Source organism: Peromyscus maniculatus, chromosome 1 (genome assembly GCF_049852395.1).
Source record: "Peromyscus maniculatus bairdii isolate BWxNUB_F1_BW_parent chromosome 1, HU_Pman_BW_mat_3.1, whole genome shotgun sequence".
In the NCBI taxonomy this organism is placed as follows: Eukaryota; Metazoa; Chordata; class Mammalia; order Rodentia; family Cricetidae; genus Peromyscus; species Peromyscus maniculatus.
This window is the reverse complement of record NC_134852.1, coordinates 124,459,866-124,486,189: the sequence shown is the minus strand read 5'-3', so window position 1 is coordinate 124,486,189 and position 26,324 is coordinate 124,459,866. Positions and strand designations below refer to the sequence as shown.

General features: G+C 39.7%; 2 protein-coding genes across 5 annotated transcripts in view; one reads left to right on the top strand and one right to left on the bottom strand.

The window, feature by feature from the left end:
• Positions 1-4,311, bottom strand: part of Pde3b (phosphodiesterase 3B) — a 146,938-nt gene extending 142,627 nt beyond the window's left edge. Inside the window, exon 1 of the mRNA XM_006978652.4 lies at positions 3,225-4,311. Coding sequence (XP_006978714.2) covers positions 3,225-4,160 — 936 coding nt within the window. The 5' untranslated portion in view covers positions 4,161-4,311. The remainder of the gene's footprint in view (positions 1-3,224) is intronic.
• Positions 4,312-4,633: 322 nt separating this feature from the next.
• Positions 4,634-26,324, top strand: part of LOC143268403 (uncharacterized) — a 41,836-nt gene continuing 20,145 nt past the window's right edge. For 2 of the 4 annotated variants that reach the window (XM_076550603.1, XM_076550596.1), the window contains exon 1: positions 4,634-4,866. In XM_076550603.1, the coding sequence (XP_076406718.1) occupies positions 4,634-4,866 (233 nt within the window). Of the gene's footprint in view, positions 4,867-11,630; positions 14,342-15,296; positions 15,500-26,324 lie in introns of those variants that run through there. The other 2 variants (XR_013044257.1, XM_076550591.1) reach the window with 2 other exon arrangements.

Here is a 26,324-nt window from a genome sequence, read left to right as displayed (position 1 = left end):
TTAAATAGTATTTATGAGCATTAAGGCCACAAGATTTTTAAATATTTACCTAACCATTTAGAAAGCCCTTGGCATTTTAGGTATAGAAAAAATCCCTTACAAACTAACTTTCCTTTTTCTAAAGCGCACACTTAAGTAATGACACATGTAATGGCAGTGTTGTGAGCTGACCACTACTCTCCGAGATATATAACTGAAGGAACAGAAATGCAGTTCAGTTCCCGTCACGACTTTCCTATAGACAACTGATTTTGCTCGAAACTTCCTCTTAGTTGCAGCCTACTCTTGGCCAACTGTAAACTTACTGCTTCTATTAATCCTCCAAAGAACACGGTCAGTAATAATTAGATTTTAACCTTAAATTCCTAAATATGTTTCCAAAAGAGGACCTTACCTAAGAACTGATATAAATACAATATTTTAAAATTACAACTATAATACAAATATTTTACATTCATGCTGTCATTTTCAGCATCGTATCTAATATAACATCCAAAAAGTCAAATATTACTTACTCTATTCTCATGTAAACAAAAACATTTATGTTGATTTTGCATATTCAAGTGTTTTTCAAAGATTTTTAATAAAGACACTTAAATTCTAGAAAATGTTTCAATAATTTTATCACAAGAATGAATTCACTTTTTAAAAGAAAGCTCTCTCCAAAAAATGCAGTTTTGTTCATTTTTCCCCAATCATACCTTGGAAAATATACAGGGATAGCAGGGATAATCTTCAATACTAAAATAAACCTTTTTTTAAAATTATTCATTTGTGAATCCATATGCTTTTATTTATATACTACTGAAAGCAAAAAAAAATCACTGAATGAAATTAATTTAGAATCAGAAGATATTATAGAATTCATTTACTGGTACACAGACACAGAGAAGTTCATTGATGTCTCCAAAGTTAAACAGTAAGGCCAAGATTTGATCCTTAAACCTCTGCCTCTGAATCCAGATCATTTTCCCTTATGTCAAGTTTCATCTAAATTCTTAATTTACAATTATCATATATAAGACTTGAACAATTAGAAGACTGCTTGATCTTCTACTTCCATAAAAGTACTGATTTCTTAACTTTTTAACATAAAACACATGCAAAAAGCACAAATCCTCTAGAATGTTAAACTTAAAGAACAGCATAAATAAAAATTCTTGTATTGTAATCTTTGCTAGGTTACAAATACCCTTATCTAGAAATGCCCAAATAGTATCACTTCAGAGCACTGAACAGTAAGTACCCAAGTATAAACCTCTAAACTATTAGCATATACTTTAAGACACTCAAAATGTTTTTACTCAAGAGCAGAATCTGAGTAAGGGTTTTCTACTCTAAGAAAATATGCTGTCTTTACAAACACGAATTGTATTTTCTTCTATTACAAATAATAAGTAACATTATCTGGAATAATACCGCACTTAAAGGATGAAAAAAAAAAGGTGACTTGATAGCAAGGGAACCACACTAGGAAAAGACTAGAATTTTTCAGTTTACAAAAGAACATACCTAACTGTTCATAACTTACCAATAAATTACTACCAAAATATATAAACTGTAATATTTGCCTAAAAATTCTCTACAAAAGTGGTGAAACTATGCTAAAAGGCTTTTCCAACGTTAAAATGCAATCTAGTCACATAAAAGTCAAATATATTCCAATCTATGAAAACAGCTGACACATCTGATAACAATCTTGTAACAAGTTTTCACTTGATAAACATTTTTCTACACATTGTCTACTATTGCCAGTAGTAAACTTAGAAAACAAAAGGTGTAACTGGTTTGTTTGTTTTTCCTAGCATCTGGCCAAATAACAACAACAAGCTGGCCTCCAAAGTCAAGCAAAGTGGTACATTCAGAAACAGGAGACAGAAGGGTCCTCCAGTTGAAGGCCCATCTAGGAGAGCCAGAGAATACACAGCAAGACTCTGTCTCAAAAAAGAAAAAGAAAAAAATCAAGGAGCAGCATAAAAAGGTCTCATGAAACTACATACTGATACATAGAGCAGTGTTTAGCAGGCCATAAAATCAATGTAGTGGCTCATAGATTATTTTGAAGAGAACACAAAACACAGAGAGACCAGTGCCTCAAATGTGTAAAGAACAAGAAACATTTGTTTCCCATCTACTGGGTCACAGTGTGAAAAATATCACTAATCAGCAAATCTGACAGCTAAGTATATACAATCCTCCATACAGCTGCTACAGTTACTCTCTAAGTTGCATAGAACACACCTCCCAGAACTGAAAAATCCAATCAGACCCTAATGTTGCCACTTTTTTGGCCTTGTATCTTCCCTGTCTGCCCGAATACACGTCTGCCTAAGCTAATGTTAATGTCACCCCACCAAACACAGTCCTTAGGAAGATCTGAAACAATAAACGTAAAAGTATTTACACTCGGCAAATGTTCAATATATAATAGCTATACTTAAAGGCTCTCTTGGCATGGTACGTGGATTTCCTAACACTATAGAGATACAAGTTCATTCCCTCCTGATGATTCCAATTCCTTTAAAAAAAAAATATGAAAGCCTATGGGGGTGGAGGAGGAAATGTTTTGGGCATCTTTCCACACATTACTAAGTTTAAAGGTTAAATTGCTAAAACTTTCTCCTAATTATGCAAGAAATACACAAGCCCATGAGTTAGTCTGTAAAAACTTTTTTTAAATTGCATTAGTGTATGCTGTTGTCTATTCATCTAAATTAAGTCTCATTTCTGTTCTTTTAATTAGAAAAACACTCATTTGTCCTCTCAGTTATCACCATTCCTGACAAGCTCCTTACTGTTGAAAATCCCCATACACACTCTCATGTTAGAGGCTGCTGGCCACCTCCAGGCAGACATCCTCACTTCAATAGCAAACAGATCAATGGTACCAAAATACCATGTGTAGGAGCCTAGTATGTCCAAAGTGGGGGTGGTCAACCTATTGAACCTCAAGTCAGTCACCTCAGTCTTGAAAGCTCTCCACCTGCATAAGTCAAGTCGGAGAGTGGGCTAGTTCACTTCCACTCGTTGATTTAAAAAAAAAAAGAAGAAGAAGAAAAGCCACTGGCTTCTGCTCTTTCAGAGCCCCTCGTACCGGGGGCAGCCTCACCAGCACAGAACATCAGTCCCTGCCCCTTGCTTTCCACCGAGAGCCAACGCGCTTGCAGAGCAGCGCTCCCCTCCGCCCTCCTCCCCGCAGCCCCTGCTCGCCCACGAGCCCCTACCTGTTCTCGGGAAATGCAAGGCAACGACGGTCTCCTGAACATCTTGCCACTGCCATAGTAACCGGCGGCGCTTTCTCCCAGCGACACGCAGCTGGACCTCCTCCGGGGTCTGATCACAGGCACTTTTTCTTCCGCGGCCGTCGCCGAGCGCAGGGGAGGAGAGGCTCCCCGGACGTGGAAGAAGTGGTCCAAGCCCAGGGCCAGCAGGCAGCCGGCGCCCCCGACCAGGCACGAGAGCAGAGGCCTGAGCGCGGGCGGCAGCGCCCCGAGGCCGGAGAACGACACCCACCACACCAGGCCGGCGAAGAGCAGCACCAGGACGCCGTGGCGCAGCCTCACGCGGGGTGCGAGCGTCAGCAGCCCCACGCAGCTCAGCACCAGGCACAGCCGGCCCGCCACGGCCGCCGCCGCCGCCGCCGGCTCCCCGCGCAGCCACGACCACCACTGCCACGCCGCGAAGTCGCCCAGGTAGCAGCAGGCGGGCAGCGCCAGCAGCCACCAGGAGCCGGCGGCGCCTCCTCGGCCCGGGCCCCGCTGCGCGCGCGTCAGGAAGCAGGTGAGGAAGAAGAAGGCACAGGCGATGCTGAAGAGCGGGCTGAGGCTGAGCGAGCAGGCGCTCAGCAGCGTCCGCAGCCCGCTCGCCGCGGCCGCCCAGCGCTCGGGCCCCGCGCCCAGCAGCGCGGCCAGGACAAAGGCGGCCAGGGCGCCGAGCGAGAGGCGTGCCCCGGCGCCGAGCGAGGCCGCCGGCGGCTCCACGTTGCAGAAGCGGCAGAGGTGGAAGAAGAAGCCGCGCGGAGGGTCCTGGCGCAGCGGGCTCACGCAGCTCTTCACGTAGCCGTTGCGCAGGCTCTCGGGGGGCGAGGCGGCCGGTGGCGGCGGCGGCGGCGGCGGCGACCTCATGGCTGGCGCGTCCCGCTCGCGCTCGTCCTTCCTCATGGCTCCCCCGGGTCGCAGGGGTAGCCGCTGGCGCTCGCCGACCCCGCGCCCTCCGCGTTCCGGGCGCCCCGAGCTTCGCAGAGCGGTCAGGGCTGCGCCCGCCGCCGCCGCCACCCGGGATCCCCGGCGCGCGGGCTGAGGGGCGGCGGCGTCCGCCTCATGCTGGCTGAGGAGAGTGGCGGGAGGGCCTGGTCTGTGTCCCGGGGCCGCCAGGGACGCCTCTTCTTTTTTTCCTCCCCCTCCCTCCCCACCTCAGACACCGCTCGGGACAGGAGACGGCGGCGTCGCCTCCACGCTCCCGCGCGCTGCAGCAGTTACCTCACGGCTGCAGCCTGGTCCGTTGGGCGCGCGATCGGGCGCTCCTCCCCCCTGCGGCGGCTGCCCCTGCCGGGTGCGCGCCCCGCTGGCGGCCCCCTGCGCGCGCTCCCGTGACTCGGCCGGTCGCCACTCGGGCGGCAGTCGCCCCCGTCAGGATGCGCATCCGGGACCCCGCGGGTGAGCGCGCGCCCGCGGCCCGGCTGGTCGCTCCTGGGAGCCCGCTCCCCCACCTCCTCCCTCGCGTCAGGCTGACTGACGCGGACCCCTCGCGTACCGCTGCACTTGGAACCCCTCCACCCGGACTGACACAGAACGACGTGCTCTTGGGCAGATGGGAGGGACTGGCCGTAGTCCTGAGACACCCCCTCACCAAGCCCAGTCACAGGCGGTAAGTCACACACGGCCCTGCAAGACTCAGTCAGGTCACTGCGAGGTCTCGGGGAGATGGACCCCAAGGGAAGTGCCTAGTGGACATAACGAGGTGAGAGTAGGTTCACGGTGTGCCTTCGGACTGCCTGACTCCAGACATGTGAAGGGGAGGGTCAGCCAACACCAGGGTCAGGATGAAGAAACTCAGCACTGTTCCATCTGGCCTCCACTGTTTTACCTGGACTCTGGGGGCCCTGCAGCAGGCCCGAGATGATGCCTTCCGTGGCTCAAGAGAGGAGGGCCCCTGGAGAGTGCACTCTGACATCAAGCATATCTTACTGAGGAACCTTTTTCAGTGAGGCTAAGAACTAATATCCAAGTCCTATGCTTGGTATCCTTGCCACACATGCGCTGATTCCCCCTCTCTATCCCTCTACCACAGCCTAGACTTGGCTGTCCCAAAAGTTCTTTCCAAGTAAGAGACTTTTTGTGTGCAACTGTGTTTTCTGGGGCAAAGGAAGGTAGGGAGTTCCATAGTCCTAAGACCACTCACTCATCGATTCAAATCGGATGAAAAGAAGCCAAATAAGATGCTTTCTGTGAAGGACTGGTGGAACTGGACACATTAGGAAAGAAAAAAGTGGGAACAACATTAGGAAAGACCGACTTAGAAGTGGGAGAAAGAACTTTGCTGAACCAAAAGGACTGTCCTGGAATCCAACCAGGCATAACTGCCTTAGAGAGTGTGAACTGTTTCTCTCCACTGAAATTCTCCCTTCAATTTCATGACAGGCCTGCTTTTCTCAAAAAACTAATTCCACATTTTTCCAGGGAGATGAGAAACCTTAATGTGTGGTAAATCCCACAAACAGGCTTATTTTTCACCAATTAATCTCAGCCCACAGCCATGACCTAAAGCAGACCATTTTCATATATGGACATAGTTACATACATAATAGAAATCACTGAGGAATTAACATAAGAATTTGACAAACGTGGGGAAAGACCAGAATTTCCTTGGCTTTTCTATGTATTGAATAAAGGAAGAATATTTAATAGAGTGTTCTAATAGTTACTAAATGTCCTAAATGATAAAAATCCTTGGGTCTTTTTTCTGCTAGACAAATGAAAGTGGGGCCTCATTTTAGCTAACCTCAACAAATATGTGTTTTAAATCCTGTAAATAGAAATCATATCTCTCTCTCACACACACACATACACACACAATAAGCTGAAGATTAAATAGGAAACTTTGCCTGTATATTTAGAGCTTGTATAGAAGGGCATGACAAAAGAACATTACTAAAATACCCATTTTAGGTAATTTTTTAAAATAATAAATTATAAAAACAGGTTTAGATTAAAGTTATTGTATTGTGATTTTTAAATCTGAGCTTGTCATCTGAGATAGAATAGACATGGTGATGAAAACAGTAATGGACTAGACGCTATTTCTTGAGTTGGATTCCAACCAGCTATTCATGCCCTGATAGTAAGCAAGTCATGGCTTTTAAATAACTCATTCTTTTCCATTGTAAAAGGAAGTAATTTAACTTAGATGACTTTTAAAGTCTTCTAGTTTTGGAAAGCTATAGTGTCCATATTCCAAACCATGGTGGTATCAAATTGACACAACCAACCTTTGAATTATTTGTGCCACCCAAGTTTTCAGTGTTGATAAATGAAAATGAATGTGTTTGTACAAAGAACTGTTGCCTGGAAATAAAATTCAAAGCCGCTTTCACAAAACTTTTATTTTGCAATTCTTTAAACATCTGTTAGCTGCCATCAAGATCTTTGTAGGTCTTAAACCCCAACTTTCTCAGTAACCAACAGATGAAGCACATCCCTCTCTACACCAACCCAGTACCTGAAGATTCTAAAATAAAATGTAAGGCTTGTGACAAGACCATCAGAAGTTTACTTAACAAAAAGAATGAGCTAGCTATGTTTATAATAGCTCCCTTCTCTATTTATAGTCTCTGTCAAAGATTACTAGGCTGCATTTCTTAGAGGACAAATTAATTATTCTTCTGCCAAACTTAAACAACTAATGGATTCCCTTTGTTCTCATTTTGAGGTTCAAGAATCTATGGCCATTATTTGTTGTGACAGAAGACCTAATATATATATATGCCTAACTTGTCTTAGCTCTCTCTAGCCCAGCTTTGTTTTACCTGAGTTGGGTTTGATCCCTATCTCTCCACTTTCTAGTGACATGGAATCCTGATGCTTACCACTCATCTCCTAAGTCATTCTGGAACAATGTAACTACCTATGTATTATATTGTTCTAATAATACCCAGAGTTGCCGTATGTGCACAAAGGGTGAAAATTTTGTTCTATATCCCTTAAATATAAATCCCTACTACAGTAAGCCACTGATGCAACCACTAACTCTGGAGGAACCCTGCCCTGATCTTTTCCTTCTCAGAGCCTAGAACTGGCCCTAAAAACTAGTTTAGTGCCTAAGGACACTTTTACCATTGACAGATGTTACCTGCCTACAACTTGTGTTTCCTAACAAGCACCATTTGAGACATTCCAGCACTAGGGTCTGCCCAGCTGTTAGAATACCTTCTGCATCTGATGAAACCTCTGGTGCTAGTCATTGATGCATCAAAAATGGTTCCTAGTAAAGCCAAAAAGAGGTCTCATGTTTGGTCTCAACCATTTTTCCTTCTACTCTATCTTCTAGTAACTAATTCCTATCCTTGTGACTTGTATTTTCAACTATTGTTTTTGATAGGATCATTTCCTAACTCTAAAACCCAGAAATAAAGACAATCCAGTTCTAGATCAATATTCCCAGAAATTCCTTTCTGAAATCAAATTGTTTTCAATGAATCTTGGCTGCTGCACCTATGGTGATTATTATAATTACAATTGTGGAATGTAACTAGAAAAAAATATAGGACAGGAAACTGAATAAGACCTGGGAATCTCATCTCTATTGTCAGACAAAAGTCGCATAATCAGACAACTCAGGTTCTGACAGCTAAGAGAAACCAGGCATGGTGGTACATGACTGTTATCACAACACTCAGGAGGCTGATGCAGGAGGATCACGAATGAATTCAAGGGCAACCTGAGCTATTCCACACCCTAACTCAAAACACGAAAAAAAAAGGGAAAAGAAGAGGGAAAGTGAGAGGAATGAAAAAAGAAGAGAGAAGGATGAAGGTAGAGAAATTATGAAGTATTTACTAAGAGGCCTTGGAAAGAGAGTAATCTTTACTAGTTCTTTAAAAGATTTTTAACACTGTTCCCTATGTTATCACTTTCAACCATGATTTTCAAACACTTTTCAGGAAAATGTTATGAAAGTGATAGGCTGCTTTTCACTTTGTTTTGGTGTTTGTTTGTTTGTTTGTTGAGACAGGGTCTCTCTACTGAGACCTGGTTGTTCTGGAACTTGCCATGTAAACCACGCTGACCTTGAACTCACAGAGATCCACTTGCCTCTGCCTCCTCAGTGCTTGGATTAAAGGCATGTGTCACCACGCCCAGCCTTAAGCTGTTCTTTCTTAAATAAAAATTTCAGACCACTCAGTAGGTCTCTAGCACTTCCTATTCAGAGCTAAGCCAATATGTGGAACCCTTGATTGGAAAAAAATAATAAAGTTGAAACCTCTGAAATACCTAGAAAAGGAATGTTAATTGAATTGAACTTGGAAAAATGAAAAAAAAATCCTGAATGTTCTTCCTAAACGTAACTTCACAGAATTCAGTAAATTACAGCTCAGATTTTTAGGATAAAAAGATAGAAAGCAATCTGGCACATTTTAAGTATCAAAGAAACCTTCAGGAATAAGTAAATTAACCAGTGTCATTGAGGTTTCAAATTTCTAAATATTAATATTTTCTCTTAAGTTACATTGAACCTTGTAAGATTTTTTAAAAAGTGAGAGAATCGCCTGGTGGTGGTGGCACACTGCTTTAATCCCAGGACTCGGGAGGCAGAGAGGCAGGCGGATCTCTGTGAGTTTGAGGCCAGCCTGGGCTACAGAGTGAGTTCCGGGAAAGGCACAAAGCTACACAGAGAAACTCTGTCTCAAAAAACCAAAGAGAGAGAGAGAAAGAGAGAATGAACATTTACTAACTTACTGAAAAAATAAAAACAAACCTTTCTCCAGTATAGAAAAGATCATTCTGTTTTGAAAATGCAAACAATTCTGTTGTCCAAAGGTTAACAGTATGTTTTTCTTCTAACTATTACCCTTCTCAGAATGGAGTCTGCCTTTTGGTTTTGGTTTTGGTTTTGGTTTTTGGTTTTTTGAGGCAGAGTTTCTCTGTGTAGTTTTGGTGCCTGTCCTGGATCTCAAACTCACAGAGATCTACCTAGCTCTGCTGGGATTAAAGGCGGGCGCCACCGCCGCCACCGCCACCACCACCAGCCGGCTGGAGTCTGCCTTTTACTTATTCCTTTTGTTATTTATTTATCGGTGTTATTACAAGGTGGGAGAAAACACGAGGTACAACGGAATCCACTATAAGAGTTTTTATTAGGGAAGGGAAAAGGTGGCTGTGGGTAGGCCTACTGAAAAGAAAGGTGATGGGGGGGTAGGGGGGAAAGACAACGCTCTACCTCTGGTGAGAGGGAGCAAGCAGGGATTGGGTAGAGCCTGCTTTTATAGGTCAGCTTGCACATGCATATATGGGCTTATGTAACTACACCACACATGTGCATAGATTACATGATCATGCTGCAAACGGATTACTAGAACGAACGGCCCTAGAATAACTAAGCATTTTGCCTGACTGCTGACAGTGCCTGTGGGGTCATGTGACCCCAGAAGTGGCTAAGAATAAAAACACCTTTGTTTTTAGTGTTTCTGTGTATGTATATCCATATGTATATGCATGTGTGGGAGTATACAGTGGGTAGGGGTACATATGTATACCTATGGAGGCCCAAGATTTACCTCCTTATCCATTGAGGTAGGATCTCTAGCTGACCCTAGAGCTCACCAATTCTAGTCTCCTAGCCAGTTTGCCTGGGGATGCCATCTCCAACTTCCTAGTGCTGGAATTATAGATTGGAAACTAGGCCTACTGGACATTTAAATGGGTAGTAAAGATTTAAACTTCGGTCCTCATGCAGCAAGCACTTTATATGTGTCCCCAGCCCCTTACTTTTAATTCATCAAGTATCTTTTTGCAGAATACTTAGTGACTATATTAAAAAAAAAAAACAGACTATAAACAGTTCTTCAGAACTTCCTCAAAGCTACAGCTGTCTCTAGGAAATAGGGCATATACACATAAACTATTAAAAGGTGCAACATATCACATAAAAACTCGGCTACAGCCGGGTGGTGGTGGTACACGCCTTTAGTCCCAGCACTTGGGAGGCAGAGGCAGGCAGATCTCTGTGAGTTCAAGGCCAGCCTGGTCTATAGAGTGAGTTCTAGGACAGCCAGGACTGTTTCACAGAGAAACATTGTCTTAAAAAAAAAAATTGGCTGCAAGTATTGACAACTATTAAAGGAAAAAAATTATTCTTGTCAGAATGCCCCCACTGTGTACCTGTCTCATGTTGTCTCACTATATCTTCTTCTCTATGACAGTTCTCTCCATACTTCTTTTTTCATCCCTGTCCTTTAATTCCCTCACTTTCACTTCCTCTGTAACACCCTTCTCCACAAACATTTACTATCCCATCCTTAATAGGTGCATTCATTTATTAAGTGTCTGGTCCCTGATAACAAAGATACTGTAATGATAATGCTCCATCATCTCGTGGAACATAGAGTAAAAAAACTACTAAAGATCAGAGGAATAGAATCTTTGATGGAGAGCTGAACTAGGTTCTTTGCACTCAGGAAGGCCAGAGCAAGATCACCTACCTAGATTGTCATGGGAATAGCATGTGAGGAGTAAGGGTCTGGGAGCAGTTGAAGGAAGTCATGTCTGGGTCAATATTGAAAGGCAAATGAAGTTACCTAAGTAAAGTAGGGAGAAAAGAGATTCTGAGCAAAGGAAGCAAGCAAGTGCAAAATTCTGTACTAATGCAACCCTTGTATTTTTGGCTAACTCCAAGCACCCTATGCCCATAAAGTATATGGTGGCAAAAAAAAAAAAAAGTACGTATTAGGTATGAGGGGAATAGAGATGATACTATGCAACATAGAACTGGAGTTATCATTACTATTTCAAATATTTCTGTCGTTGCAATATATGTTTTCCTGGCTATCTCTAAAGTATATTCTTCAAGTATGAAAATTCTCTTTTCAGTCTAGCTCAGTCTCCTGACCAACATAATCTTCATTCTATCACAAGTGATCACTTTTTGTGTTTCTCAAAGCAATTTTTACACATCAGACTTTCAGTTATATGTTCTCTGATATATTTTGCTTCATCAAAGAATTTTAATAGAAATCCCTTAAATAATTTAAAAGAAAACAAGATTCCATATTTTTATAAATATTTATAATATCCATTTTCACAAAATTAAGAAATGGACACTTAAGTTTACCAAAAAAATACACACTTAAGTTTGATTTAAATTATAGTATAAACTAAATTCTTACAAGAAATGTAGGTGAACTTTAAATTTTTAAATCAAGTGATATTACCTAGATTTTTTTGCTATAAAAGACTATATTCTAATGCTTGAAATTTTTCCCTTTTTACTTTCTAATTTTCAGAAAAACAATTCTATCTATGCCAAGCATTCACTGCTATGAGTTTTAAAAATATAGTAACTGGTAAAGCTCTTAAATATCTAACTATTAATCTGAAATTTCCTGGATTTTTTTTTTTTTGCTTTACATCTAAAAGCTCAACCTTGAACAATAAACAGCAATGCAGACTCTTTCCAAGTTTTCCTGTTCCCTCCTTAGACAAGCAGGAGTTTCTTCAACTCTGCCTATACCAGCAGACCAGAAGGATCACAGCCGCGACGGTGGCAGCCTACCGTTGACACTGAACTTGTGGTTAATTGTGGAGTTCTGCCACAAAACCACCTCACTACCACAAGCTGGATACTTGCCCAGGAGAGTGACAAACTGCCAGGCAGAGCAATCTACAGGAGGCAGCAAGAGCAAAATGCCTTTTACACCAGACAGCAGTCATTTCTGGATTCCAAACAGAGCCAGCAGTGGAGCACACCAAGAAAAACGTGGGAGTCAGCTTGTTCTGCTAAACCTATTTAAAATTTATTCATGCTGTTTTTGCAAAAGAATTCATCTGATGCGTTAACTAACATCATCAATAAATGTGAACTATTGTTTTATAGATTTAACAGGGTGGAATTGAAAATAAAATTATAGTTGTATTATTTTGAACTGCTAAATGAATCACCTATACATGATCATTGCAAATAGAATCAAATAATTTTGTATTTGTATGTGGATGACTAAGCTGTACAAAGCAGCACAGCAGCTCTGAGGATTTATTGGAAAGAAAAAGCAGCATGATGTGAGTAAAGAACCTCACTGTCAGTCTACTCTAGTTACCACTTTGTAGCTCCATAACCTTGGAGCTTATTGGTGTCTCATGTTACCTACCTCATCTATAAAATGCCTATGTACAGGTCTTGGAGTTTTATTATGTATTAAATCAAATGACATACTTAAGGTAGATAACAATGAATAGGTTTTGTGTGTGTGTGTGTGTGTGTGTGTGTGTGTGTGTGTGTGTGTGTGTGTGTGCACACGCATGTGCATATGTTTATTTTCTTACATCTACCCTGCTCCTTACCTCCCATACTCCTTCAGGACTTCCCATAATCCTGTTAATTCTGAGTTTTACAGATCTCTAGAGTTATCATTACTATTTCTTAAATATTTGTGTTGTTGCAATATATTTTCCTGGCTACCTCTAAAGTATACTCTTCAAGTATGAAAATTTTCTTATTCAGTCTAGCTCAGTCTCCTGACCAACCAGATCTCTAGATCTCACCATTTGTTCAACTGTTTCTCAAGACCTACTTTCATCTTAATTTCATTCTATGTCTTATTTTCCTAAGTTCACCATCATATAGATAAATTAACAGCCCTCATTCATCCCCAAACAAATGACACAGGGTTTAGGGCCCCAATTACTAAAAATGTAAAATTAATACATTACTTTCCATGGGATAACCATATGTATTAGCCTATTCTTGTAGGCCTATGGAAACGTATATCACAGAAAATATGTTGATTTGGGGCCTATTCATGATTACAAGGCGAAACAGAAAAAAAACTGATATTAACAACCCATTTCATCTATAATAACATTAAAAATCCTGCAGACAAGAAAATATTTGTGTTTTTCAGAAGTTTATTCATTCATTTAGCATGTACCAGGCACTATTTAGACACTAAAGTTACAAATACAATTAAACAAATTACAGCTGCTTCCCTTGGTTTAGTAGAAGGGAAACTATGTAAACAAGGGCAGCATAGTGTGAAATGCTCTGAGTTCTTAGCAAGTACAGTGTGGAACAAAGAGGAGTTCTCAGACGAAAAGATGCTAGCTGATTACTAAAGAATAAATAGAGGCTTCCCAAGTGTATGAGAAGAAAGACAAGAATTCAGGCGAAGAGCAGGATGTACAGAACTATGAGGGCCATTACAAGAAGTTCTGGAACTGTAAGCAGGTTGGTATAATTTGGGGTGGAAGGAAGGTGGGTGTGGAAAAACACAAGATAGAAATGTGGAGACCAAATGTGGGAAACCCTTTAGGTCACTGTGTAGCTAGAGTTTTCCTGGTCCTGCCTGGCCCCACGGTCAGGACAGATTTCTCTCACCCGCCAGTCCTGCAGCTACTCAGACCCAACCAAGTAAACACACAGAGACTTATAGTACTTATAAACTGTATGGCCATGGCAGGGTTCTTGCTATCTAGTTCTATCTTAAATTAACTCATTTCTCTTAATCTATACCTTGCCACGTGGCTCATGGCTCACTGGCATCTTCACATGTTGCTTGTCATGGCAGTGGCTGGCAGCGGCTCCTTTCAGCCTTCCTGTTACCACAATTCTCTTCTCTGCTTATCCCGCCTATACTTCCTGCCTGGCTACTGGCCTGGCCAATAAGCATTTTATTTATACAGAGTGATATCCACAGCATCACTGAGAAGTCTGAACAACTTGATTGTATGGATAATAAGGAACTGTTAAAGGTCCTAAAGCAGGAGTAAGGCCTGATCCATTTTAATTGTGCATTTGAAAATCAGTACCAGTACTGCATAGGGATAGTTTGGAAGAATGTGAGGCCAAAGCCAGGAAAATCATCTAAGAAACAATTACAATAAGTCTGATCAATTCCAAATGATTTAAATGGGTACTATAAAGAAAGTTTTCTTTGTCTAGTCAAAGTGACCAGAATAATTTTGGTTTGTTTTTTCGAGACAGGGTTTCTCTGAAGTTTTGGTGCCTGTCCTGGATCTTGCTCTGTAGACCAGGCTGGCCTCAAACTCACAAAGTTCCACCTGGCTCTGCCTCCTGAATGCTGGGATTAAAGGCCTGTGCCACCACCGCCCAGCATGACCAGAATAATTTAAAGGTACTAATGGGGATTAAAAAACATTAGAGGAATAGCTGAGAGTGAAAATTACAAGTTTCATTTTAAGCAGGTTGAAGACAAAGGGGAATGTTTCTTGCTGTTAGATATAAGAATCTGAAACTCAAGAGCAATTGAGATTGGAAAGACAGATTGGAATCCTATCGTATATAGGTAGAGTAGATGAAACAAGATCAGTTTTGTTTTGTTTTAATTGTGAAGAACACCAACATGAAGGGATAAGGAACAAAAGGATGACTATAAAGGAAGGAACAATGCCAGAAAGAGAACTAGACAATATAAGTGCTTCAAATCAACATGAGGAAGATTTGAAAAAGAGAGAGAGAAAGATATGGACAGGAAAGCACCCACCAGAAACTATTGTTGCTATTATGTGAACCAGCACTTGCATTGTATAGCTCAAAGGCAATTGGGAGTGACTTAAAGAATGAATGCATACTTATGTTGGAATTAACCAAAAAAAAAAAAATTTAATTCTAAGCAATTACCCAGGAGATAACATTTTTTAGTTGCTTTGATACTTTTTTTTATTAGTTTTGGCCTTACAAGAATAATTTAAATGGCTTAGTGAAATAATAGTAAGTTGATACACCTCTAGTTTTTGGCTGTATAAAGAAAAAGTTTCCTAGGCATGGTGGCACACACCACACAATTTAAATCCCAGCTACTGATGAGGCAGAAGCAGGAAGAGGACAAGCTCAAGACCAGTCTTGTCACTGAGGGAGACTTTCTCAATTTCTTATTTAAAAAAAAAAAAAGGCTGAGGCTGCAACTAAACAGTAGAGTGCTGGCTTTGTGCTGCCTGCCTTGTATGCACAAAGCCCTGAGTTCAGTCCCAGACCATGAATGAACTTGACAGATTTCTCTGAATGGTATATTCTTACAGGTAAATTTTATAAATTAGCAATAGCTTTATATTCATATTCATGTCTTACAGATGGAAGAGGACAAAATAGAAGAGTGGGACTACAGTCTTCATAATACAAAAATGAATAGGAATCCCCAACAGATCTCAAAGTCTTTTAATTGAACGATTACCCATCCAGCTTCAAAGAGTATGGCAATATGAGCCCAATTCTTTTTTTCATGTACCCCTTTGAAGTCAATGACAAGTCTCCATTTTTTAAATGGCTCAGATGAGATCATTTAGCCTTGCTCAATTTTCTTTGCTTAAAATCACTATATTTTCATCACTTTGGTAATAGCAAACAGCCAACTAGATCTACTAATTAAGAGCAAAGTATAGATTTGTTTATTTAGAGAATTTTTTTAATGCTTGGTTAGATAATTCAGACAAAACCAATGGTCTTTTATGTCCTTTTCCTGCTAAATAACCAGGATTAGCTATAGTGCTTCCGTTTTAACCTAACATCAATCTTCACTCAAATTATGCTTGGACTGTTCCCAGTGACAACTCTCTAGCATGGCTTAGTGCTTTGGTAACTATATTAAATATAAGTGAAAACTGAAAAATAAGGACCCTTACATAAATTCAAGGCTTAATACTGTATTTTGGGGATGTTTAATCGTGTTGGAAAGGATGACTAACATCTACTTTAATATGAACAAGACTTTAAACAAATCAAAAATACTTCACAGGCATGGCTGGCTTTAATCCTTAGCAACCCCCTTCTTTACAGGTGAAAAGGTTTACATCAGATTTCCCCCAATTCTAACTTCCACAATGTTGTCAGTACCAGCAACCCACTCTCTTTAAACAAATACCAGCCAACCAGGAAACCATGAGGTTTTATTGTGCTATAAAAGAGACCAGACATTTCTAAACCTTCATTGGAATGAACCTGACTAAATCATTACTAAAAATAGTTTCAAAATAAACGGTGGGCTCCAAGTTTCTCTAACAATCAAAATTCCTTCATTCTTTGTCAGTCTTGCTCTCAAGTTCTATCTTCTAGAGCTGCCTTTCAGGAAATCTCTCCAGCCACATATTCATAATAAGAACAAAGTTTACATTTCTGTTTTTCAGGATGCAAGAATGGGGGTAAATGCTTTAATTCCCTACATACATTCACATTTGTCAAAATTCTGTTCTCAATTCTCCAGCATACTTTTGTCCCCTAATTATGACCTACTTCTTATTATCATAGTCATAAAAAGCCTCAGTTTCACAAATACAATATCACTTTGAAAAAAATCACATCTCCCTTTATTGCAGTAAGCAAGTATTTGTTAATTTGACCTATCCTAGACACCCTCAAGGAATGTGTATCACATGCAGAACTATGATGTGATATATGTATGCATGTATGTGTTGAGATGAGCTATAAATGGTCACACAAAAAAACACTATAATACAAAATGAATTTTTCTAAAAGACAGCCATATTGCAATGGAAATCACAAAGGAATGCATGAAGTAAGTCTTGAATACACAGGGTATACCTCTGTGGCTGGAAGTATAGCTCAGTGATAGAGCAGTTGCCTAGCATGTATGAGGTTCTTACACAAATACATTTAAAATATATCTTTAAGAAGTGGGTATAATTTAGAAATGAGGAAAAACTATAAATGTGAAGAAAATATCCATGAAAGCATTGTTTCACCAGGATATAAAGTTGGAGAATGATGAAAATCAAAATATACAACAACAACATGTTGCGTCCTCTAGTCCACTTACTATTTTTCACAATACAGAGGTAATAATAATCTTCATCTTACATATGAGGAAATTGAGGTACAGAGAGAGTAAGTAATTTGGCAAAAATCATGCAGTAATAGGCTGATCCAAGACTAAACCCATGCTGTGTGACTCCAGGGATCCTATATGCTTTCCATTACATCAATAATTATAAAAATAGGTATGTAAAAATCACCCAGATAATATGTACCCATATGGTAAAAATGCAGATTTCTGAACTTCAACACTGAAGATTCTGATTCTGTAAACCCGAGATGGGAGTAAAGAACCTGCATCCCTGCCATGCCTCAAGTATCCTTAAGAGAAGATCTAGGAGCCACAAGCTCCAGAGGTGGACCAGCAGTTCTGAATAGAACCTAAAACATTGAGTGGTTTTGACCCACACAATAATGTGTGTTATGGGACTGAATTGTTACTACACAATTCATATGTTGAAGCCCTGACTCCCAATGTGACTGGATTTGCAAGTGGGCCCTTTAAAGAGGTAAAAGTTAAATGAAGTTATAAGGGTAAGGCTCTAATCTGATATGACTGACTGGCATCTTTAAAAGAAGAGGCACTAGGGATGCCCACACCCAGAGAAAAAGACATGAGGACATCATAAAAAGGCAGCCATCTTCAAGACTTGGAAGTCTCAAGACTCATAACAAACAAAACCTGCCAACACCTTGATTTTGGAGTTCCAAAACTGTGAGAAAACTAATTTCTGTTGTTTAAGCCATCCAGTTTGTGGTATTTTGTCATGACAGCCCTGGCAAACTAATACCTCAAGCCCAGTTAACTTCCTATTTCTCCTATATCTGTCATATATCAGAAACTGCCCCAAAGGAGATTCCAAATTATCATCACATCACAAAAATTCACAACTGATAAAGTATTTTATAATTTACAAAGCTTTTTCTCATGTTCTGCTGCACTTGAACTTTGTAACAGCCAATGAGCTACCCAAAGTTCGATGAGGCAATAGGACTTGTTCAGATTTCTTAAATGTTGTAGAACAAAGTTAAGAATTCTAACCCCAAAGTTTAATCTTATTTTTTTCCTGCCTCACACACAAACACATCATGAGATATGATTGACATAGAAAAGGTTCACGTAGTCTAGTTCTATATTAACATAATAAATAATATATACTAAGTTGATATATCTGTATACCAATAGCAAAGATGAGATCACAATTTTATACAAGATTCCTAATGTTCATTTCTCATTTTAAACAACTAACTGAGCAATAATAAATTGCTCCCACTTGCTTGGATTAGGTTGAATTAGAATTATATTTTTAATCCTTTAGGGAACTTATGAGCAAACTTTTGAATAGTCTAATAGTAGACTTGCTTTTTTCACACACTAAGTGAGATGAATACCTGCTTATTTAATGAAGTACAAACTTCAGAAAACTGTAAATAGAAAATGTGAAAGAGTAGTTAAAGATAGAGGAAATGGTTCCTTTTTTTTTTTTTTTTTGCAAGCACTTGTTCTGAATTAGGGCAGCAAAATTATGGAAACAAACTGGTAATCAGGGAAAACAAGGTCAGCATTGGATAAGTCTCTATAGATCCAGTACAGGAAAGTAGGCTTAAGGCTCAGCTTCATACCTTAATGTTTAATTTTTAGCTAAAGTGTCATTTCCCCAGTAGCACTGTCAATTTGTATCCTCTGAGAAGCAGATGTCTGGACAGGATTAGACACACTAGAGATTTACTAAGAGAAAGAATAAGGGAAAATATGGAAAGTAGGAAGAAGTTTCAGGCTGTGATGCAAGTCTGACAGTAGTGGAAGCAGGAGAAGACAAGAGAACAAAGTAAGAAGAATCTTAGACTTTAGAAAGACTCTTAAGTAAATTGCATCCAGGCTGGCATGGAGTCCTTGGTAGAAGTCATGTTTTAAATAAAGGCACTGCTTTTAAAATAGCAATGTGCCTATATTATAACCTCTGCTGGCACTGAATAAAAGTGTCACCCAGTGCAAAACAAGGAACGGATTAAAGCAGCTGAGGCCCCAACAGTCAATTATGTCCCCACAGCAGAAGAATTTGGCAGCACTTTTTCATGGTTGCAGTGGTCCACCCCTTAATCTGGACAGATAGGTTCCTTTTTGCAGATTTAGCATACAGATCTGTCAGTCTTCTCCTCTAGAAGGAATGCTTGCTTGTAAGAGAAGTCAGTGAGATGAACCAGAGATCCCAGGGCTGCAGTAGTTTCCAGTGCAACTGATGCTCATCATCTCCCACCTCTGTTATCCATTCTGATTCCCTCAAAACCTCAGCTGCCACCTTGACAAGACATAATACTGTATCTAGTCCTGTGTCCCAAAGTTGCATTCCTATGGGCCTTATCCCTTAGCAACCATAACTTTCTCAAGGCAGATTTGTTGCATTTGTCCTTCACAAAAGGCCAAGAAGGTGAGTGGCAGGAGGCTCCCTCGTAAATCAACTTAGTACTATATATACTCTACCACTGTGTAGGGAGAGCAACACTATCTCTTCCTTGTGGTTACCTCTGGCAAGATATGAGAACTGTTTATGCCAGCTAATCTCTAAAAATGAGGAATCCAAAGCATTCTAGCAGTATTCATTGCTTATAAGTCAGTGAGATGCTTGCTCTGTCTCCTGACAAAAATCTATTTTCTGGGAACCTCCAGCCTTGAGGAACCTAGTATCAAAGAGAAAGCACAAAGTCTTCCAATGGGAGTTTTGAGGAGTTATAACAAATGAGGACATTCCAGCTAGTGGTGGTCACTAAGTTCTTCCTTAGGACATGACACAACCCAGATTTAGCTTATTTAGCCCAGATTTCCAAGTCATCTTCTACAATTAGAGCAGTGCTCCTCCTCCAGCTTTGCCTACAGATAAAATAAGGCTAAGGAAGAAAGATTCTCATACAGCTATTTGAAGGAGGAAGAAAAATTCTGAGCCCTTCAATCAAGAAGAGTACTGCCTCCTTTCAGTGTTGACTCTCAACTCTTGTTTCAGCTGTGCCTCTAGAAGGCTGCTTCTGATGTCCTATAACTACATGATATGGCTAGTGCCTACTAAATCCCCCCCCCAATCCCACATTTCTTCACTGTGGAATGGGGCACCTGTTCATACATTATATTATGTGAGATTCCACATTCATAGATCAGCATTCCATAAGCTTCAGGATTTGGCTGAAGTACAGCAATCACTAAAGATAAGCTAGTATCTAGAATAGGCATCTATACTTGTAAGGACAAACTCTTAGCCCTTACAGTTGACTTACTACTAAATGGTCAGTTGGCTTCATAAAGAAATAATGATATACCAGCATTTGTCTCTGTTGCTGAAGAGTTTGACACTCAGAAGCAGCAGAAACTACTTCAGCCTTGGTAATAAGAAAGAAGTCTGTGCTCCTGGGCTCAAGGCCTACTCTCTTTTGTCACCATAACCACTTTGTTCATGTGCCTATCATGGCAATTGTATGTGACAAATGATAAAGGCATACTTATGCTAACTGTTCTAGTTAACATTTCAACTTGGTTGTTCATTACTTCTTTCATAGTAGCTACTTTTTTTTTCTTGCTATCTAGTTCTTCTATCTTTTTTTTTTTTAGTTTTTTTTTTATTTTACAATACTATTCAGTTCTACATAATAGCCACAGATTCCCTTGTTCTCTCCCTTCCTGCCTCCCTCCCCTTCCCCCCAGCACACCCCCCATTCCCACCTCCTCCAGATCAAGGTCTCCCCTGAGGACTGGGATCGACCTGATAGACTCAGTCCAGGCAGGTCCAGTCCCCTCCTCCCAGATTGAGCCAAGCGTCCCTGTGTAAGTCCCAGGTTTCAAACAGCTAACTCATGCAACGAGGCCAGGACCTGGTACCACTGCCTAGATGCCTCCCAAACAGATCAAGCCAATCGACTGTCTCACCTATTCAGAGGGCCTCTCTTAACCTCTGAGCCATCTCTCTAGCCCTACTTTTTTTATCCTAAAACATTTGTCTCTAAGCTTCCAATGCTTTTCATTCCAGGCTCCTGAGTAGACAGGCCATTACTCATTTGCCAGTTATATATTTACTGGACTACTCACCATCCTGTCAAAAGTTAGTGACTAAGAACATTGTTCATGGCTCTTCTTACTGGGAAGAGTTTCCTTCTCCATAGTCTTTCAAAGCTTACCTTGAATATGTTTGTAATGGAGCCATGGCCTATTTTCAGCTTGTACTTATATATAAAATATAACCACTCAAAAACAAAAGTAGACTTTTCTTTCTTATTTTGGTCACACAGTTCCTCCTCTACTCCTATGGCAAAGAAGCAAGCTAAGAAGATTACTGTTGTCATTGTTGTGAGGAATACACCAGTCTGAACTATGTACTGTGGCTTTTGTCCTGCTCAGGCTTAATCCCAGATGCATCATTTCTGTATTACACTGGCCTAGTTCTGAGCCTGTACAACTTTGTGATTAGACATATCCATTAGAACCCAACTTATAATGTGCATTTCTAGACCATTGTCACTTGATGCCCAGTGTGAAACCATTGTGTCTCTCTTTGTCCCAACAACTCACATGAGCTTTTTCTCAAAAGACATATAATTATGTGAAGTAAATGGCTTTGCTGCTGAATCACAGGGCTCTGAATCATTATTCTTTCATTGATACTTGGCTTAAAACACTGCTTCTTTTCCCACTACTGACATACCCAACAATAAGATCTGCTGGGCTTTATGGTCAAACTTGCATAGTTTTTTATACTATAGGCAGGACCTCCTCAATCAAAAATATATCACTCTGTTTATAGGACAGTGTTGATAAGTTTAGAATGTGTTGCCTCAAAAACCCAAAGAGGTCTGCTAGATACTTTATTCCTTTCTTTATTATACTGAATAGAAGTTGTGAAACATTTCATTTTGCTTTAGAGGTGATATCTTGTCATATTTTGACCACTGAATCCCTAAAACCTTCACTGAAATGTCAAATCCCTAAATGTTCATAGAATTTGTTTCCAACTTTTTGGAATACCATATTTCATCAAAGCCTTTAACATACTAGCCCATTCCTATGAATACTGAAAGTCAGCATGTTATTATGATCAATGTAATCTGTGAGGAGACTGTCTATGCAGTCCAGATCTCTTCAGAATTTATTAAGACAGCAGAATTAATATAGACCTGAATGTTATTATGTGACTCACAGAAATGTGAACTGCTTCTGAATCTTCCATTATAATAGAAAAGAACACGCCATATCAGTTGCCACATACTATGTGCCTGAGGCCTTATTCGTCTGCGTTATCAATTACACAATGTCCAGCAAAACAGCAATAGAGCTGCTAATTACTTGACCTTGAACTCCTAAAAGTCAAAGAAGATACCCATATAAAATGTGTTTTATCTAGAGCACATAGTCTTGATTTATTTAACAACCATTTGCTTTATAAATGGATTAATGAACGAAGTATGAAGTTCAGCAAGAAGGTTACTAATATAAGTAGATTTATATGACCTGCCTCTAATTGTGAGTTATTGTGAGCATTAAGCAACTACTAATTGAGAGTATTCACAGTGGTGGCTGACACATAAAAAACACTCAGTAAACTTTATCAATTGTATTTTTCCAAGTCACAGAAAACCATCAGATGTGATAAGGAGATGGTACATTAGGCTAAATTCCTTGATTAGAGGTTTAAAAGAAATGTGAGAGATATGGGTTGTACTTTAAAGTGAAAGTACTTGGAATGTTTTTCTAGAAAGCATGAGGTTTCCAAGAAAAACTAAAAAGAAAAATAATGGAAAAGCTAGAAAGAAATGATTACTTATAGAAACAGGCATTTAACCTAATGAGGCAAAATGGTGGTTGACAAGAGCATTTCTATTTTTAAGATAATTTTATAAAATCTCCTAGTTGAAATTATTGATAAGTCCTTTTTAGTAATCACAAAATCAACTATAGTTTTGAAATAAAAATGAATGAATACATTTGTATACACTAGCCATCCCACAAAGTGATGTTTTCTGTTACCTAAATATACCTGTTTCCATATAAAAATAAACCAGCCACTTAATAGACCAAAGTAGAACTATCTCAAGTTTAAGGCTAGCCTCAGTAGGTATCAAAATCCTAGCTCTACAGTTGGGCATAGTCGTGTACACCTTTAATTTAATTTAATTCCAGGAGGCAGAGGTAAGAAGATTTCTGAGTTCAAGACCAGCCTGGTCTATAGGGTACATTCCAGGACTACACAGAGAAACCCTGTCTCTCCCGCCTCCCCACAAAAAACATCTGTCTCTAATGCATAAACAGTCACACATTCACATTTTTATTTCTGACATGGGTCAGTTTAAGATCTAGTACAAAAAAACTGAAAGGTATTATATGATGATAGGATAGGATATATGCATGTCTTGTTTTGTTTTGTTTTGAGACAGGGTTTCTCTGTGTAACAATTCTGGCTGCCTGAAACTCACTTTGTAGACCAAGCTGGCCTTGAACCCACAGAGACCCTCCTGCCTCTGCCTCCTGAGTGCTGGGATTAAAGGCCTGCGCCACCCCCTCCTGATGGATACATGCATGTCTAGTCCTCATTAAGGCATCATTATTCTTGTGTACTCTGACTTGAGAGGACTCAGTGCCATTGTTTGTTTTTGGCTCTTTTGGGGAGCCTGCCACCCAGTTCCCAAATAAACATACATAGAGACAGATTCCTACTTATGAAAGACCAGCCTTAGCTTGGCTTGTTTCTTGCCAGCTTTTCTTAACTTAGATTAGCCCATCTATTTTTTACCTGTGGCCATTTTTCTTTTCTTACTTCTATAATCTTACTTTCACTCTTACTCTGTGCTGGCTGTGTGGCTGGGTGACTGGCCCTTGATGTCCTCCTCCTTCTCTGGCTCTTTTTCTCAGATTTCTCCTTCTATGTAGTATCTCTGCCTGCCAGTCCCACTTATTCTTTCTCCTGTCTTGCTATTATTGGTCATTCACTTCATTAGACTATCAGGTATTTTAGACAGGCAAAGTATCACAGCTTCAGAGTTAAACAAATGCAACATAAACAAAAGTAACACACCTTAAAATATTCTACTACAACTCAGTGCATCTATCCTCTGCCATTAGCTTAGTGGTCAAATTTTAAATTATTTTGATAACTTTCAGGGAACTTCCAGGTCTCTCAAAACTTTCCTAGTAATTGTCACAGCAAGAGCTATGAAATAAACCAAAGGTCTCTTAGAAGAAATCCACATTTGCTACTATTAAGAGAGCAAAAAAAAGCATTGTTGACCAAGATCTAAACATGGCTTCTTTCATTTAAAAAAAAATGCTAAAGCTCCAGTACCCACTCATATCAATATGCCATCTCACAACTAGACTTATATGACCTCAAAACTTGGGAAATTGCTCTGCTCCTTTATTGCCAGTACTTCTTTCATTACAGAGCTTTCCAGAACAGACTCAACAGATTGAATTTATTCCACCAGTGAGTCAGTTGCTTATTAGCACTTTTGACATCCAGATGGTCTGAGACAAAGGCGAAACCAAGGGTAACTCCCAAGTGCAACTAGTGGAAACTCTTTTGCTGAGCGACTCTAGTCTACTGGGCTGTGTTCCAGGGCATGGGTTTCTTTCATAACAGCACTGCTGTGGCCTTTCCTATAACATTTGTAAGTCAATTCACCTGAGAGGCCAAGAGTTAAACTGGCTGAACAGTCTGAACTGCCAAAGTTGGAAATGAATCCAAATGGACCAATAGCTTGGCTCTATTTCATGATTAAACAGAGGCATCCAGGTTTGGGACCCTGTAAAATTAAGTCAATATTAGTTATAGAGGAAATCCTGCTTGTTCTTTCTGTTGTAGTTGCGTCTTAAACACAATTAAAGAAGAGTTTCTTAGTGTGTTACAATGCTAAAAACAGTCTTTGGAACACATACACAATGTTTGCAACCTCAAAGGTTAAGAATTGTAACTCAGTGGTGAAGTATCTGTATAGAATTTACATGGACCTGGGTTCAGTCCCTAGCATCTCAAAAAAAATGTTTGAAGGTATGTACCAATATCATTCAAGTATAAAACTTAAAATGCTACTATATAAAAAACAGAAAATACTAACCTAGAATCTGATGCCATGTAGTTGCCAATTCATAATTATTAAAGATAAATAAGTGATTCAATTAAAATCCTGAAGTTCTGTTTATGTGGCATAAGTTTTCTCTGGTAGTCAATGCCTAGAAATTTCATGTAAGGGGTCTGAAAAATTTAGTGATTAGATGTCTATGGTAAGACAATGATTCCACCTGTTGGAATTGCAATATCCTATTTTGTTTATTAGATTTCATAACTATCCCCTCTGTGGTATGATCCCCACATGCCCCCAAAGAAAAAATATTATATGAAATATTTTTAAAACATAAATTTAATATTGTTTTGTTTCAAGGTTTTATGATTTGCTTGTTTGTTGTTTTCTGTATAATTACTTCTTGTTGGAAGCCTGAGCTACCACAAATCTTAGGCAAGAATTAACTTCCTCTTTTACTATATTCTTTTAACTCTTTATATAAATTTATATGACAATATTTTTAAATTTATTTTTATTTTGTGTCCATTGGTGTTTTGCCTGCATGTATACTGTGTGAGGGTGTCAGAAGTCCTAGAACTAGAGTTACAGACAGCCGTGAGCTGCCATGTGGGTGCTGGAAAATGAACTCTGGAACTCTGGAAGAGCAGTGCTCTTAACCATTGAGCCATGTCTCCAGCCCCCTATATGACAATATTTTAACATCATATTTTTGCTTGTTAATTGTAAATCTTTCTCCCTGTAAGGGCTATGTCGTATTTATCTCTTTTTGTATAGGATTTCTAATATGGAGCTTAATACAGTGAAGAATCAACAAATATTAGTTGAATTAATTAATGAGTAACTGCCTTAGAAACAGAAACATATGAGTATATCAAAAATACTAAACAAAGAATTATTATTACTAGTAATTTAAAAATTACTCATGTAAGATCCTGTGTTCTAGACTCAAATCCAATGAAAAAAACCATATAAACTTTGAAGTCCTGCATAAAGTTGACCAAATGTCACTGTTGCGTATTACTTAGTAGACTATAGCAAATAGTTTCTCAAACTGTGAATCAAGAATCTGTGACCAAACAAAACAAAAACAATACTTGGCTCATTAAATTAGGAGGACCATGGAAGGAATACGAAATAGAGAATGTTAGCAGAAAGCGCCCTATAATACAATAAAAGTCTCTTTGTGGGAAAACCAGGCCTTGAAAGCATTTTCAAATACTTGTTTCTCTGTTTTGGTGTACAAATGGCTATTTATTTCTACATTAAGGATATGGACA